General features: G+C 46.7%; 1 protein-coding gene across 1 annotated transcript in view; it reads left to right on the top strand.

Annotated features, from left to right (window-relative positions):
- Window positions 1–18,193, top strand: part of SLIT3 (slit guidance ligand 3) — a 529,198-nt gene that overhangs the window by 480,865 nt on the left and 30,140 nt on the right. The window contains exons 27-29 of the mRNA XM_055079617.1: window positions 358–495; window positions 7,053–7,293; window positions 9,272–9,402. Coding sequence (XP_054935592.1) covers window positions 358–495; window positions 7,053–7,293; window positions 9,272–9,402 — 510 coding nt within the window. The remainder of the gene's footprint in view (window positions 1–357; window positions 496–7,052; window positions 7,294–9,271; window positions 9,403–18,193) is intronic.

Raw genomic sequence — 18,193 nt, 5'->3', positions numbered from 1 at the left:
ACAGGGTGCTGGGAGGCCTTAGCAAGGCACTCTGTGAAAGGTGCTTAGCCCAGTGCCTGGCACAAAGGCAGGCTAAGCTGAATATTAGTTGTATGTAGACAGTGGTAGATCCAAGCCAAAACCTGTGTGACCGCAGCCCTGCACTCCTCAGCCGGCTCCTGACAAGATGCCCCATGTGAAGCAGGCAGACATCGGCTTGCAGTGACCAGAGGCTGTGGACAGCCCATGAGACCCACTGCAGGCCAGGCTTTGGGGAGCCCGCAAGAGCTGCGGGGACTTGGCTACGTGGGTAGATAGAGGAGAGGCTGCCTAGAAGCCGGCCAGGCCGTAGAACAGCCTCGCTCTGCTGTGTTCCAGGTGTGAATGCCTCCCTGGCTACAGCGGGAAGCTCTGCGAGGTGAACAGTGATGACTGCGCAGCCCACAGGTGCCGCCATGGGGCCCAGTGCGTGGATGCGGTCAACAGCTACACGTGCATCTGCCCCCAGGGCTTCAGGTATGGTCAAGGGGCCAGATGGCAGGGGGCAGCGGGCCGGGGGCTGGTGGGCCCAGGCAGCCAGGGTAGAGACCCAGACAGCCCTAGCCCTAGGTCTCTGTGGTGCCTTTATTCCCCCAAACCTTCTTCAGCCCTTCCAAGTGCCAGAGCAGACCTTGTTCACCCCATGTTGTAGATGGAAAAAAAGAGGTACCCAAGGCAACCATGTGGAATTCGGACTTAGGGTCCAGCTCATATTATGTCAAACTTCGGCGTGATTCCATCTAACGAACGATGCTACCATTTTGGAGCCCAGCTTGCAGGGTGTGGGTAGCCACATGGCCACGCTGCCAGGAGTCTTCTTTCTAGGCTGCAGAACAAAAACAGTATCGTGCCCTCATGGCAGGAAAATGGAGGTGAATGGGAGGGTTTGGGGGTCAGTCATTGGAATCAGTGAAGCCAGGAGAGAAAGGGGAGACTGGAGGCCCTGGCCAGGTGGTCAGATGTCTGTGGAGTACGTGGAAGGGGTATGAGGGTGCCAGCTCTCGCTCCCACACTGACTGGAAGGGAAGGGCCCAGGGGAGTCTGGAGGGGAGGCACTCCCTCCAGGCACTGACCCCCCCCACTGAAGGGGGGTCAGACTGGGGGACAGTCCTGTATACATGTCAGTACTCACGGAGGTATAGATCTAACTGTGCAGCCGAGCCCTGGTCATAGACTCTGAGAACGTGAGCCTGGAAGGAACCATGAGTTCTCAAGGCAGTTGGTTCCAAAGCCTGATTGAGACCATCTGCATGCGAGGCTTGTGAAAATGTAAGTTCCAGAGCCCCACCCCAGAGCTACGAAATTAGAATTTGGGGTGGGGCGAAGGAGCTGGAAACCCACACTTTAAAAAAAATTTTTTTTAATTGTGGTAAAATGCACATAACACAAAATTTACCGTCTTAAGCATTTTTAAATGTACAGTAAGTACATTCATATTGCCGTGCAAACATCACCACCATCCATCTCCAGAACTTTTTTTTTCTTTTTGGCTGTGTTGGGTCTTCATTGCTGCACGCGGGCTTTCTCTAGTTGCTGCAAGTGGGGGCTACTCTTTTTTTTTCTTTTTTTAACATCTTTATTGGAGTATAATTGCTTTACAGTGGTGTGCTAGTTTCTGCTGTATAACAAAGGGACTCAGCTCTACATATACATATGTCCCCATATCTCTTCCCTCTTGCGTCTCCCTCCCTCCCACCCTATCCCACCCCTCTAGGTGGTCACAAAGCACTGAGGTGACCTCCCTGTGCTATGCGCCTGCTTCCCACTAGCTATCCACCTTACGTTTGGTAGTGTATATCTGTCCATGCCACTCTCTCACTTTGTCCCAGCTTACCCTTCCCCACCCACATCCTCAAGTCCATTCTCTATGTCTGCACTTTATTCCTGTCCTGCCCCTAGGTTCACCAGTACCTTTTTGTTTTTTAGATTCCATATATATGTGTTAGCATACGGTATTGGTTTTTCTGTTTCTGACTCTACTTCACTCTGTATGACAGACTCTAGGTCCATCCACCTCACTACAAATAAGTCAATTTCATTTCTTTTTATGGCTGAGTAATATTCCATTGTATATATGTGCCACATCTTCTTTATCCATTCATCTGTTGATGGACACTTAGTTTGCTTCCAAATCCTGGCTACTGTAACTAGTGCTGCAATGAACATTATGGTACATGACTTGTTTTGAATTATGGTTTTCTTAGGGTACATGCCCAGTAGTGGGATTGCTGGGTCATATGGTAGTTCTGTTTTTAGTTTTTTAAGGAACCTCCTCCATACTGTTCTCCATAGTGACTGTATCAATTTACATTCCCACCAGCAATGCAAGAGGGTTCCCTTTTCTCCACACCCTCTCCAGCATTTATCGTTTGTAGATTTTTTGATGATGGCCATTCTGACTGGTGTGAGGTGATACCTCGTTGTAGTTTTGATTTGCATTTCTCTAATGATTAGTGATGTTGAGCATCCTTTCATGTGGTTGTTGCCAATCTGTATATCTTCTTTGGAGAAATGTCTATTTAGGTCTTCTGCCCATTTTTAGACTGGGCTGTTTGTTTTTTTGATATTGAGCTGCATGAGCTGCTTGTATATTTTGGAGATTAATCCTTTGTCAGTTTCTTCATTTGCAAATATTTTCTCCCGTTCTGAGTGTTGTCTTTTCATCTTGTTTATGGTTTCCTTTGCTATGCAAAAGTTTTAAGTTTCATTAGGTCCCATGTGTTTATTTTTGTTTTTATTTCCATTTCTCTAGGACGTGGGTAAAAAATGATCTTGCTATGATTCATGGCATAGAGTGTTCTGCCTATGTTTTCCTCTAAGAGTTTATATTACAGTGTCTCCCCTTACATTTAGGTCTTTAATCCATTTTGAGTTTATTTTTTTATACGGTGTTAGGGAGTGTTCTAATTTCATTCTTTTACATGTAGCTGTCCAGTTTTCCCAGCACTACTTATTGAAGAGGCTGTCTTTTCTCCATTGTATATTCTTGCCTCCTTTATCAAAGACAAGGTGACCGTATGTGTGTGGGTTTATCTCTGGGCTTTCTATCCTGTTCCATTGATCTATATTTCTATTTTTGTGCCAGTACCATACTGTCTTCACTACTGTAGCTTTGCAGTATAGTCTGAAGTTAGGGAGCCAGAGTCCTCCAGCTCCATTTTTCTTTCTCAAGATTGCTTTGGCTATTCAGGGTCTTTTGTGTTTCCATACAAATTGTGAAATTTTTTGTTCTACTTCTGTGAAAAATGCCGTTGGTAGTTTGATAGGGATTGCATTGAATCTGTAGATTGCTTTGGGTATAGTCATTTTCACAATGTTGATTCTTCCAATCCAAGAACATGGTATATCTCTCCATCTGTTTGTATCGTCTTTAATTTATTTCATCAGTGTCTTATAGTTTTTCGCATACAGGTCTTTGGTCTCCTTAGGTAGATTTATTCCTAGGTATTTTATTCTTTTTGTTGCAGTGGTAAATGGGAGTGTTTCCTTAATTTCTCTTTCAGATTTTTCATCATTAGTGTATAGGAATGCCAGAGATTTCTGTGCATTCATTTTGTATCCTGCTACTTTACCAAATTCATTGATTAGCTCTAGTTGATCTTAGTGGAAATGGTTTCAGTTTTTCACCATTGAGGACGATGTTGGCTGTGGACTTGTCATATATGGCCTTTATTATGTTGACGAAAGATCCCTCTATGCCTACTTTCTGCAGGGTTTTTATCATAAATGGGTGTTGAATTTTGTTGAAAGCTTTCTCTGAATCTATTGAGATGATCATATGGTTTTTCTCCTTCAATTTGTTAATATGGTGTATCCCGTTGATGGATTTGCGTATATTGAAGAATCCTTGCATTCCTGGGATAAACCCCACTTGATCATAGTGTATGATCCTTTTAATGTGTTGTTGGATTCTGTTTGCCAGTATTTTGTTGAGGATTTTTGCATCTATGTTCATCAGTGATACTGGCCTATAGTTTTCTCTTTGTGACATCTTTTTTTTTTATAGTATCTTTGTCTGGTTTTGGTATCAGGGTGATGGTGGCCTTGTAGAATGAGTTTGGGAGTGTTCCTCCCTCTGCTATAGTTTGGAAGAGTTTGAGAAGGATAGATGTTAGCTCTTCTCTGAATGTTTGATAGAATCCTCCTGTGAAGTCACCTGGTCCTGGGCTTTTGTTTGCTGGCAGATTTTTAATCACAGTTTCAATTTCAGTGCTTGTGATTGCTCTGTTTATATTTTCTATTTCTTCCTGGTTCAGTCTTGGAAGGTTATGCTTTCTTAAGAATTTGTCCATTTCTTCCAGGTTGTCCACTTTATTGGCATATAGTTGCTTGTAGTAATCTCTCGTGATCCTTCGTATTTCTGCAGTGTCAGTTGTTACTTCTTTTTCTTTTCTAATTCTGTTAATTTGAGTCTTCTCCCTTTTTTTCTTGATGAGTCTGGCTAATGGTTTATTGATTTTGTTTATCTTCTCAAAGAACCAGCTTTTAGTTTTATTGATCTTTGCTATTTCCTTCATTTCTTTTTCATTTATTTCTCTTTTTAAAATAAATTTATTTATTTTATTTATTTATTTTTGGCCGCATTGGATCGTTGTGGTGCTCAGGCTTCTCACTGCGGTGGCTTCTCTTGTTGCAGAGCACGGGCTTTAGGCATGCGGGCTTCAGTAGTTGCGGCACACAGGCTCAGTAGTTGTGGCTCATGGGCTCTAGAGCGCAGGCTGAGTAGCTGTGGCGCACAGGCTTAGTTGGTCTGCGGCATGTGGGATCTTCCTGGACCAGGGATCAAACCCGTGTCCCCTGCATTGGCAGGCGGATTCTCAACCTCTGCACCACCAGGGAAGCCCTTTTTCATTTATTTCTGATCTAATCTTTATGATTTCTTTCCTTCTGCCAATTTTGGGGGTTTTTTGTTCTTCTTTCTCTAATTGCTTTAGGTTTAAGTTTACGTTGTTTATTTGAGATTTTTCTTGTTTCTTGAGGTAGGCTTGTATTGCTATAAACTTCCCTCTTAGAACTGCTTTTGCTGCATCCCATAGGTTTTGGGTCATCGTGTTTTCACTGTCATTTGTTTCTAGGTATTTTTTTATTTCCTCTTTGATTTCTTCAGTGATCTCTTGGTTATTTAGTAGCATATTGTTTAGCCTCTATGTGTTTGTATTTTTTTTACAGTTTTTTTCCTGTAATTGATATCTAGTCTCATAGTGTAGCGGTCGGAAAAGATACCTGATACAATTTCAATTTTCTTAAATTTACCAAGGCTAGATTTGTGACCCAAGATATGATCTATCCTGGAGAATGTTCCACGAGCACTTGGGAAGAAAGTGTATTCTGTTTTTTTGGATGGAATGTCCTATAAATATCAATTAAATCCATCTTGTCTAATGTGTCATTTAAAGCTTGTGTTTCCTTATTTATTTTCATTATCGATGATCTGTTCATTGGTGAAAGTGGGGTGTTAAAGTCCCCTACTATGATTGTGTTACTGTCGATTTCCCCTTTTATGGCTGTTAGCATTTGCTTTACGTATTGAAGTGCTCCTATGTTGGGTGCGTATTTACAGTTGTTATATCTTCTTCTTGGATCAATCCCTTGATTATGTAGTATCCTTCTTTGTCTCTTGTAGTAGTCTTTGTTTTAAAGTCTATTTTGTCTGATATGAGAATTGCTACTCCAGCTTTCTTTTGATTTCCATTTGCATGGAATATCTTTTTCCATCCCCTCACTTTCAGTCTGTATGTCCCTAGATATGAAGCGGGTCTCTTGTAGATAGCATATATACAGGTCTTATTCTTCTATCCATTCAGCCAGTCTATGTCTTTTGGTTGGAGCATTTAATCCATTTACATTTAAAGTAATTATCAATATGTATGTTCCTATTACCATTTTCTTAATTGTTTTGGGTTTGTTTTTGTAGGTCTTTTCCTTCTCTTGTGTTTCCTGCCTAGAGAAGTTTCTTTAGCATTTGTTGTAAAGCTGCTTTGGTGGTGCTGAATTCTCTTAATGGGGGCTACTCTTCGTTGCGGTGCGTGGGCTTCTCGTTGTGGTGGCTTCTCTTATTGCAGAGCATGGGCTCTAGGCATGCAGGCTCCAGTAGTTGCAGCACATGGGATCTAGGGAACATGGGCTTCAGTAGTTGCAGTACATGGGCTCAGTAGTTGTGGCTTGCGGGCTCTAGAGGGCAGGCTCAGTAGTTGTGGTGCACGGGCTTAGTTGCTGCGCGGCATGTGGGATCTTCCTGGACCAGGTATTGAACCCATGTCCCCTGCATTGGCAGGCAGATTCTTATCCACTGAGCCACCAGGGAAGCCCTCCAGAACTCTTTTTATCTAGCAAACTGAAACTCTGTACCCAATTAAACAACATTTTCCTGTTCCCCCTCCCCTGGCCCCAGCGGCCACCACATTCTTTTTTTATTTATTGGCCGCACCACGTGGCATGTGGGATCTTAGTTCCCTGGCCAGGGTTTGAACCCACGCCCCCTGCATTGGAAGCATGGAGTCTTAACCCCTGGACCACCAGCGAAGTCCCCCAGCAGCCACCATTCTACTTTCTGTTTCCATGAGTTTAACCACTCTGGGTACTTCATATGAGTGGAATCAGACAGCATTTGTCTTTTTCTATCTGATTCTTCGGCTTCATATAATCTCCTCAAGGTCCATCCATACTGTAGCATGTGTCAGAACGCCCTTTTCAAGGCTGAGTGTTATTCCCTTGTGTGTATGTACCCCGTTTTGCTTATCCACTGATCCATGGCTGGATGAGAATCTGCACTTTCAACAAATTCATCGCAGGCAATTCTGATGACACTGAAATTGAGGACCTGTGCTCTAGTCTGACCCCATTATTTTAAAAATGGGAAATCTGGGGCTTAGAAAAGGATCAGGCCTTGCCCCAGTCACTAGCAGGGCTGGAACTCGTCTCAGTTCCCTCTCATGCCACGGTCTCTGCTAGCGGCTCTTTGGCCTAAATAACTTGATGTCTCCTCTCACTGTTCCCCATGTTCCCTCCCCCCATCCTCCTCTCCTCCCTCCCAGCGGGCTCTACTGTGAGCACCCCCCGCCCATGGTCCTGCTACAGACAAGCCCCTGCGACCAGTACGAGTGCCAGAACGGGGCCCAGTGCATCGTGGTGCAGCAGGAACCCACCTGCCGCTGCCCCCCGGGCTTCGCCGGCCCAAGGTGCGAGAAGCTCATCACCGTCAACTTCGTGGGCAAGGACTCCTACGTGGAACTGGCCTCCGCCAAGGTCCGGCCCCAGGCCAACATCTCCCTGCAGGTGCGCCCCACCCACCCAGCCCTTGGAAGGACCCTAACATGCCCCCAAGCTCTGGTTGTTCCGAGAACAGCTGGGATGCCCCAGATCGCAGCAGTCCTGCCCCCTTCCCTACACAGCATAAGGGACAACACTCAGCTTGGGGGGACCGGGACCAGCTCTGTCCAGAGGGTTCTATAGACAGCTCCTGACCAGCTCTCACTACAAAGAGCAGCCCCCACTCCAGCCTCATTCATTCTTTTCTCTAGGAAATATTCATTTAACTATTACATACCAGACACTGTGCACTGGGGATTCAGTGGTGGACAAGACAGGCGAAGCCCCTTGCCCAGGGCAGGATGACAAGAAAAGGGACAGTGACAGCCCTGGGTGTTGTGGGAGCACATGGGCCGGGCAGTGCTACCGGCCTGCTGGGAAGAATCAGGGAAGGCTCCCCAGAGGCCGAGATCTGAAGGATGAGTAGGAGTTTGCCTGGAGAAGGGTGGAAGGGTGAGGGGCTGATGGTGCAGGATGAAGGGGGGTGGTGCATTCGAGCCTCAGAGATCAGCATGTGCAAAGGCCCAGAGGCACAAGGGAGCAGGGCATTTTTCAGGGAACAGGAAACCATTCAGTATGAACCAAATTCTTTTCCAACTAACTTCTGTCGAGTTCCTTACCTATGGACCTGACTAGTTCTTCCAGACTACATTTCTGGGTGACTTCAATGCTGTTGGGGAGCAGCGGGAGAGGGAAGGGGTATGATAAAGAGCAGGCCCCTGCCTGTAGGCCCGGTGGGCAGGGGGGACCCCAGAGACACAGCTAGAGGGTGCAGGCCAGTTAGTGGCTCTGCCACATAGCATTAGCTAAGGCCCTTTTTTCCTTCTGGTTATGGCCACACTAGCCCAGGTTTAAGCTTAGGGAGAAAATATTCATTCAACAAAGATCCACTGGGCATCCACCCCTGCCAGGTACCATTCGAGGCACTGGGGCTGCAGAGATGTATGCAAGTTCACCCGGCCTCACCTCGTGGAGCCTACAGTCCAGCGGGCAGGCCTCTGAGATGGGGGGTTGACCCCGGGCACACACAAGAAAGAAGCTCTGGTTGCCATCACTGCCCTCGCGCCTGGTCCCCTCATCGGCCCCCTGCCTTCCTCCCTCAGTCCCAGCCACCCAGGGACGCAAGTGTTACCTCCCAAAAACCAGAGCAGCACCCAGTGCCCCGGACAGCCCAGTGTCCTATCAGACCCCCTGCTCACCGTCACCTTCATGGGCAAGGACTCCTACGTGGACCTGGCCTCCGCCAAGGTCTGGCCCCAGGCCAACATCAGCTGCTCCTGGGCTAGGCAGTGAGGGCCAAGAGGCTGGTCGGAGAGCCCCACCCCTGGTGCCCTGTGCCTGGCAAACAGACGCCCCCTGGGCAGCAGCTTTGAAACCAGTGCTTCTCAGCCTGGCAACACTTTAGAATCTCCTGGGGCACTTCGTATCTTTGCCTGGGTCTGGCCTCTAGAGATCTGTATGCAAGTGGTTTGAGGTGAAGCCCAGACACTGTGTTTTAAAAAATTCCCTAGGTGACACTTAACACAGTGCCTGGTTCATAGTAAACACAGAATTAAGCAGTAACGGGTAGTATGTTGTTTATAATTGTTATTATACTTTATACAGAAAGACCAAGGCCTCAGGAGGCTAGATCAGAGCTCAGGGCTCCAGGCATTTTTATATATGTGTATACACACACACACACACACATATACACGTACATAAAAACATAGCAACACATAAAGGGGACTCCATAAATATTGTTGAATTGCTCAATCAGCATTTGCTGGAGCATTAAGTATAGGCCTTCCTTATGGAAATGAACAGACTAGACGAAGGAGGAAATGAGGACATGAATTCAGATCCAGGGTTCGTTCAGAAGAGGCCTCCTGGAAGAGGGCTCTGTGAGGCGGGGACGGGAGAGGTGGGGACTCAGGGGAGCCCTGACCCTCATGACTCCCTCCAGGTGGCCACGGACAAGGACAACGGCATCCTTCTCTACAAGGGAGACAATGACCCCCTGGCACTGGAGCTGTACCAGGGCCATGTGAGGCTCATCTACGACAGCCTGAGCTCCCCGCCGACCACGGTGTACAGGTGAGGACCAAAGTCCCGCCCCCATTGCACAAGCCCCCTCGCATCTTCGCGCCTGCTTCCAGCACTAGGACAAGATGCCAGGACGGCTTTGGTGCCGCCTCTCCCTGCCCCCCCCCGCACACACACTTTCCGCTGGCACAGAGTGGTGGGTGGCAGCGAGAGAGGCGGTCTCGGAGGAAGAGGCAGGAGTGGAAGGGAGGAAGGCAGAGCCCGTGGGGAGATGACATCTCATTACCACAAGATAGATGGCCCCCTGGCTACTGGGCTGGAGCCTGTGCTCCAATGGGGATGAGGCTGCTTAACGAGATGCCCTTTTCAAAGCGTCATCCTAATCTTGTATTAGTTTAAGAAAGAAAACAGGGGGAGATGAGCATGGAACTCAAGGGGAAGAAATTCCAGAGCACAGAGGGAGCAGGACTCCTCAAGTGACTTTCAAACTGTTCTAAAGGACAGTTTTTCCTAAACTTCAGTCTTTCCAACCATCACCCTGATTTTTACATTATCGGTATGTCAGCTGGGCTGTTACCTAACACGCTACCTTACGTCGGCTTTAAATCTGTTCACTTTTTAAAATTAGCTTCAGCTTGAGTAATATCATCTGTGAAATCACAGCTCTGCTAGTTCAACATGTTCGAATTTTCTCCTACTTCTCAGTAAAATGAATTCTAAACTATTAACATTTAAAAATTATTTTAGTTATAAATATTTTTATAATACTTATAAAAGTAGCTCCTCAAGTGAGAAATGTTTGTCTGTGTTACACTTGAAAGCACACAGAACTTCCCATGGAAGGAGAGCCATTACTTGGGGAAAACATAGGATGTGAGAGAGATCCACATCCAGAGGCCAGCCCTTCCCCTCTGGAAGCGAGAGCACATTTGATCAGGGTGAGTGAAGGGCAGCATTTTTTCCCAGCAACCAAATCCCTTCTTCAATCAAAGCTTTACATGGAACTCCATCATATTAAACGCACAGAAGCAAAGCTGCCCTGCAGAGCTGGGGGGAGCAAAGTTTCCTCCTTCCCACAAACTCTCACGAAGGCCCCCAATACGCCTCCAACAAACCCAGTTGAAAACCAGTGGCGCAAACCAGTGGTTCTCGAGGTGAAGCCCCAGAGCAGCAGCGGCAAGAGCAGCCAGGAACTTGTTAGAAAAACGCACATCTTCAGACCCCACCCCAGACCTACCGACCGAAGCTCTGGGGTCGGGCCCAGCCACCGGTTTCAAGGAGCCTCTAGGTGATTCTGAGAAGTGCTAGCTTACCCACGAAGGCTTCCTGGAGAAGGAGCCATTTGCAAGGGATCTTGAAGAACTTGTGTGATCAGGGAGAGCAGTGGGCCGGCAGGCTGGGAGAGAACAGCAGCAACAAGCCTGAGGGACAATGAAAAGGCAGCGACCAAAGCAGAAGGTTCACGACAGAGGGCGGCTGGAAGGAAGACCGGCCAGGTTAGGACAGCAGGTACCATGGACGTCCCGGGAGCCTCAGAGTTCCCTGGAGCCAGGGCCTCCTAACATCTCTGTTCCTGGGGCTGCTGGTCATGGGTGAAGTGCAGGGGAGAGAGAGCCGGGGGCAGGGCCAGGGCAGCCCTACATAAAGCCTGGGGCGTCAGACACTTCTGGGCTTGGCCAAGTTACTCCACCTCTTGCCTCCGTGTTCTCCCCGGTGTGCTGTGCATGACAGCACCATGTCCCTCCAGGGGTGTTCCTGGGGGCTGAGGGTTGAAAAAGCACTTGGCAAGTTGAGCCTGTACGTGGGCAGGTGAAGGACAGAAGGTGACAGCCAGACTCTGGAGCAGCTGGGCTCTGTCCAGAGCTCGGGGACCTTCCCTGCCCTTCCCACACTGATGTTAGCTGTTGGTTTGGTAGAGAGGTGTGTTGTTGGTAGGAAATGTCGGAACGCTCTGCTGTTGTCTTAATCAGGGTGTTCCTGAGTCAGGAAGCCGGAGAATTGCCATCTCCAGCCCTTGTCAGGGAGTCAGGTGAGAGTTAGCGGGTGGCCCTGGGGAGACCCCCGGCCCCTTCTCTTACCCATGGGAGGAACCAAGGAAATGATGTCCCTGCCAGGATCCTCATGCCGAGCCTGGTGACAGATATTTAGTGCCCTTCAGCCCCAAATCCTAAGGGGCCCAAGTCTCTAAGAGTCTCATATTAAAAATGGTTTTGCAGGAACTTCCCCGGTGGGCCAGTGGTTAAGATTCCGAGCTTCTGATGCAGGGGGTGGGTTTGATCCCTGATCAGGGAACTAAGATACCACGTGCCATGCAGCGCAGCCAAAAAAAAAAAAAAGGTTTTACATACAAATACTTTTCTCTAGGCAGCCCTGCTTTTGCCCCAACACTGCACGCTTTCACTCACCTCAGAAACGCCTCTCAGGCGTTGTTACTGAATCAGGGCCAGGTGCTTGCCGCTCAAAAATGAATACGAGAGAGAGAGAGAGAGAGAGAGAGAGAGAGAGAGAGAGAGGCAAATGTTGGTAGAAAGGAAAGTTGCTTTTAATTAGAATGCTGGCAATCTGGGGAGATGGTGGACTCAGTGTCCCGCAAAAACCACATCTGAAGATTCCGCTTGGCCGTGAAAGTTTTCAAAGGGAAAAACGGAAGCAGTCTCAGTTAATCATTGAGACGGGGGGAGGGTCACAGCCATCACCATCTCCTACTATGTGCAGACTTGTCGACTTCTTGTGACTTTTCTTTAGATGCTCTCTTGCTTACACAGTTTGTTTGTGAGATTACTGAAGGTGAAGCTAGGGAAGAGATCTGGTCATCTGTTAATTACTTATTCATTTCTACTTCTTTGATCTATGGAAAGAACCAACAGATTAGGCAAAGTATTATGCTATCAAAAGATCTGAAAGGGGCTTCCCTGGTGGCGCGGTGGTTGAGAGTCCGCCTGCCCATGCAGGGGACACGGGTTTGTGCCCCGGTCCGGGAAGATCTCACGTGCCGCGGAGCGGCTGGGCCCGTGAGCCATGGCCGCTGAGCCTGTGCGTCCGGATGAGTAGAGCATGGGGGTGCAAGTTTAAGGTTAGTGACAAGACAAAGGGGGCCTCCTGCAGAGAGCTCTTTCCTGCCAGAAGCTGCTTACAGCACATCGTGTGGGTCCTAGGCTGGGTGTAGGAGCCACAGCGTTCAGGAAAACACGATCCAGGGAGGAAGGCAGACATGTAAATAAGCAACTGTTGCCTGAGCAGGATAAAATAGGTCTCACAGGAGACGCCAGTGCATGCTGTGGGCACAGTGAAGCAACAGCAGATGGCTGGTTCTGCTTAGAGGACCAGGAAAGGCTCCCTGGAGGAAGAGGTGATGTTTGAGCTGAGACGTGAGCTATGGCTCATGAGCATTTCCGCAGGCTCTGGGGAAGGTGAGACTCCATTGGTATGCAAGGGAGGCATGCCGGGGTTAACAGAGGGCACAGGCCCAGCTGACCAGCAGCTGATGGGACCAGGAGGCCATCCCAGCCTCAAAATGAGATCTCCTTAGTCACAGCAGCGAGCTCTGGCCTCCAAAGCCTCAGAGCCAGGGAGGCAAACCAAGGCTGGTCTACTCAGGGGAGGTGGCAGCCTGCAGACTTCTGCCCACTGCGGCCCCCAGCAGGGATGTACAGGCCTGGAGCAGCTGGGTTCCGTGCCCTCCTTCCTGGGAGTGCCCAGTGGGAGTCACAGGTGGTGAGGTTCTATTCCAGACCCGAGGGAAATACACAAAAACCTACCCAAGCCCTACCTGCCCCAGAATGGGGACAGACTGCTCTGTTCCTCACTTCCAAGATTTGAGGAGCAAACTCCCCTGCCTGCAAGGCCCAAGGGGCTGAGTGAGCTGACAGACTTGGGGGAAATTAGGGCCAATAGGGAGTGGTGGGGACTGTGGTAGCCTGGAGGGTATGGCTCTAGCAGAGGCAGCTGTGTGGGAAAGTGGATTCTCAAAAGCAGCTAGAAATTCAGGGTTTCTATGTAAAATGCTTCAGGGTTTAAATGTTGGCCGTTTTAAAACACCCCAGGAGACCTCTCTTTGGCAAGCAGTGCATGCTCCCTTTGTCTTAATTACCACAGACCCATCCATTGCCAGGTCTTTTTCTCATCCGCAAGCCCCGGACATGCGTCATCACTCCGGTTTTAGAGATGAGAAACTTGATGCTCAGATGCATCCTTGGCACAGAGACCAGGAAGTGGCAGAGCTGCGATTTAGATCCAGGCCAGGCTCCCACCAGAACCCACTCTCCCACGTGCTGGGGCATGAAAGGCGGGGCCTAGAGAGGGAGTATGGCCCTGCTCCGATGGTCCAGGAGTCCGGGCTTGCTGCGCTGCCAGCTGAGGTCTCAGGCTGCTGCCTGCCCGGAATCCTGGGAACTCTTTGTGAGGCTCTGTCGCCACCTAGTGGTCACACCTCAGCATCCAGGTAAGCACACCTAGTGCATCGAGGAATGACCATTCGTCCCAGGGTGGTGTGGGGTCCTATGCCTCGGGAGCTTGGATTTGAGTCCTGCTTCTCCCAAGCCCCACTTTAAGACTTCAGACTACACACAGTCTCTGAGCCTTAGGTCTCACTTCTAAAATGGAGAAAAAACTGGTACATCCCACCTGGGGGTTGTTAGGGTTAAATGAGAGAATGCAAGTACCCAGCCTAGTTCAGCTCTCAACACATGTCTCCTCCCCCGGCCCCCAACAATTGTCATTAAAAGCAGAAGAGAACTCTATGGGCCACCCTTGGCCAACATATGTTCTCATGCCAGTCCCAGACGGGCCGCCCAGCCTGGCCTTGGCACCGCCAAAGCTTCCAACCTCCCACTTGATGCTGGTTCATCGAGCTTAGAGGATAACAATGCAGACTGTCAGAGCCCCTCTCTCCCCTGAAGCCCTTGAGTATCTTTCCAGGAGACTAATTCCTGGACCTTGGAACCACAGTAGGATCATCTCTTTTAGAGTTCAGAGCAGGTTGGTTTTGAGTTTGTTTTCCTTTTCCCACTTTTTTTCTCTTTTGTATCAGCAAAGCCATTTTTCCCATCCCTACTTCAAAGGCCAAGATTTAAAATATAAATAAATAAATAAAAGTAGAAATGGAACCATTGTGATTTGCAAGGTGGGGAGAAATCAGAACCTTCCTCACTACCCACACCAAACCTCCAGGGACCCCATTTGAAAACCACCAGCTTTAGGCATTATTTCCAGGAGACCCTGGTTAAGATACGCCAGGAAGAAGGTGACCTATTAACCCACAAGCACCTACTGGCACAGACAAGGTTATGGGAAGTTTCCATTTGGAATCAATCCTTAATTTTTTTAATTGAGATATAGTTGGGGCTTCCCTGGTGGCGCAGTGATTGGGAGTCCGCCTGCCAATGCAGGGGACACAGGTTCGTGTCCGGTCTGGGAAGATCCCACATGCCGCGGAGCGGCTGGGCCGCTGAGCCTGCGCGTCCGGAGCCTGTGCTCCGCAACGGGAGGGGCCACAGCAGTGAGAGGCCCGTGTACCGCAAAAATAAAAAATAGAAAAAAGGGGAGATATAGCTGATGCATAACATTATATTGGTTTCAGGTGTACAACGATTCGATATTTGTGTATATGGTGAAATGATCACCACAGCAAGTCTAGTTAACATCCATCACCATATATAGTTATAATTATTTTTCTTGTGATGAGAACTTTTAAGATCTACTGTCTTAGTAACTTTCAAATATAGGATATTATTAACTGTAGTCACGATGCTGTATGTAACACCCCCAGGACTTATTTGTCTTATAGCTGGAAGTTTGTACCTTTTGACCCACTTCACCCATTTCACCTACCTCCCACCCCTGGCAACAACCAGTCTTTCCTCTGAATCTACAAGCTCAGGATTTTTCATTTTGTTTTGTTTTACAATAGATTCCACATACAAGTTAGGTCATATAGTATTTGCTGTTCTCTCTCTGACTTATTTACTTAGCATAATGCCCTCAAGGTCCATTCATGTTATCACAAATGGTAAGATTTGCTTCTTTTTTATGGCTGAATAGTATTCCATTGTACATACATATAATCCACATTTTCCTTATCCATTCTTCAATTGATGGACACTTAGGTTGCCTCCATATCTTGGCTATTGTAAGTAATGTTACAATGGACGTGGAGGTGCAGATATTTAGTGAGTGTTTTTGTTTCCTTCAGATAAATACCCAGAAGTGGAACTGCTGGATCATATGGTAGTTTTAAGTTTTTGAGGAACCTTTATACTGTTTTCCATAGTGGCTGCACCAACTTACATTCCCTCTAATAGTGCACAAGAGTTCCCTTTTCTCCACATCCTCATGAACACTTGTTATCTCTTCTCCTTTTTTTTTTTTTTTTTTTTTTTTGCGGTACGCAGGCCTCTCACTTAGTGGCCTCTCCCGTTGTGGAGCACAGGCTCCGGACGCGCAGGCTCAGCGGCCATGGCTCACGGGCCTAGCCGCTCTGTGGCATGTGGGATCTTCCCGGACCGGGACACGAACCTGTTTCCCCTGCATCGGGAGGCGGACTCTCAACCACTGCGCCACCAGGGAAGCCCTCTTCTCCTTTTGATAGCAGCCATTCTAACAGGTGTGAGGTGATGTCTCATTGTGGTTGTGACGTACACTTCCCTGACACTTAGTGATGCTGAGCACCTTTTCGTGTACCTGTTGGACATCTCTATGAATTCTTTGGGAAAATGTTTATTCAAATCTGCCCATTATTTAATCAGTTTGTTTGGGTTTTTGCTGTTGAGATGTATGAGTTCTTTATATACTTTGGATATTAATCCCTTCTCAGATATATGGTTTGCAGATACTTCCTGCCATTTACTAGGTTGCCTTTTCATTTTGTTGATGATTTCCTTTGCTGCCCAGAAGGTTTTCAGTGTGGTGTAGTCCCACTTATTTTGTTTCTTGGGCTTTTTGGTGTCAAATCCAAAAAATCATCACCAAGACAATGTCAAGGAGCATACCACCTACGTTTTCTTCTAGGAGTTTTATGGTTTCAGGTCTTATGTTCAAGTCCTTAATCCATTTTGAGTTAATTTTTGTAGATGGTGTAAGATAGTGGTACAGTTTCATACTTTTGTATGTGGATGCCCACTTTTCTCAGCACCATTTGTTGAAGAGACTGTCCTTTCCGCTTTTTATTGTAAAAATAATTTTTTTAATTTTTAATTGGCTCCTTTGTTGTAAATTAATTGACCACATATGCATGAGTTTATTTCTGGACTCTCTATTCAGTTCCATTGATCTATGTGTCGGATTTTATGCCAGTATCACACTATTTTGATTACTATAGTTTTGTAATATATATAGTTTGAAATCAGGGAGAGTGATTCCTCCAGCTTTTTCTTTCTCAAGATTGCTTTGGCTATTCAGAGTCTTTTATGATTTCATACAAATTTTAGGATTGTTCTATTCCTGTGAAAAATGCCACTGGACTTTTGATAGGGATTGCACTTAATTTGTAGACTGCTTTGGGTAGTATGAACATTTTAACACTACTCATTCTTCCAATCCATGAGCACTGAACATCTTTCCATTTTATTTTTGTCTCCTTCACTTTCTTTCATCAATATCTTAACAGTTTTAACTGTACAGGTTTTATACCTCCTCATCTAATTTTTTATAGGTATTTTATTCTTTTTGATGTGATTGTAAATGGGATTGTTTTCTTAATTTCTCTTTCTGATAGTTGACTACTAGTGTATAGAAATGCAACTGACTTTTTTTTTGCTTTTTTAAATTGAAGTATTGTTGATTTACGGTGTTCTGTTAGTTACCGGTGTACAGCAAAGTGATTCAGTTATGTGTGGGTATATGTGTGTGTGTCTGTGTATATATATGTTCTTTTACAGATTCTTTTCCCAGATAGGTTATTATAAAATATTAAGTATAGTTCTGTGTGCTATACAGTAGATCCTTGTCGTTTATCTATTTTATGTCTAGTAGTGTGTATATATTACTCCCAAATTCCTAATTTATCCCTCCCCTGCACCTTTTGGTAACCATAAGTTTGTTTTCTATGCCTGTGAGTCCGTTTCTGTTTTGTAAATAAGTTCATTTGTGTCAATTTTTTTAGATTCCACATTTAAATGATAGCATATAATATTTGTCTTTCCCAGTTTAACGTACGTCACTTACAGTGATAATCTCCAGGTCCATCCATGTGGCTGCAATTGGGATTATTTCATTCTTTTTTTTTTTTTAACATCTTTATTGGAGTATAATTGCTTTACAATGGTGTGTTAGTTTCTGCTTTACAACAAAGTGAATCAGTTATACACATACATATGTTCCCATGTCTCTCCCCTCTTGCATCTCCCTCCCTCCCACCCTCCCTGTGCCACCCCTCTAGGTGGTCACAAACCACCTAGCTGATCTCCGTGCCATGCGGCTGCTTCCCACTAGCTATCCACCCTACGTTTGGTAGTGTATATATGTCCATGCCACTCTCTCACTTCGTCACAGTTTACCCCTCCCCCTCCCCATATCCTCAAGTCCATGCTCTACTAGGTCTGTATTTTATTCCCGTCCTACACCTAGGCTCTTCATGACATTTTTTTTCTTCGATTCCATATATATGTGTTAGCATACGGTATTTGTTTTTCTCTTTCTGACTTACTTCACTCTGTATGACAGACTCCAGGTCCATCCACCTCACTACAAATAACTCCATTTTGTTTCTTTTTATGGCTGAGTAATATTCCATTGTATATATGTGCCACATATTCTTTATCCATCCATCTGTTGATGGACACTTAGGTTGCTTCCATGTCCTGGCTATTATAAATAGAGCTGCAATGAACATTGTGGTACATGACTC

Source organism: Physeter macrocephalus, chromosome 2, assembly GCF_002837175.3.
Source record: "Physeter macrocephalus isolate SW-GA chromosome 2, ASM283717v5, whole genome shotgun sequence".
Classification (NCBI taxonomy): Eukaryota; Metazoa; Chordata; class Mammalia; order Artiodactyla; family Physeteridae; genus Physeter; species Physeter macrocephalus.
The sequence above is the reverse complement of the archived record's forward strand: the minus strand, read 5'-3'. Positions and strand labels throughout refer to the sequence as shown.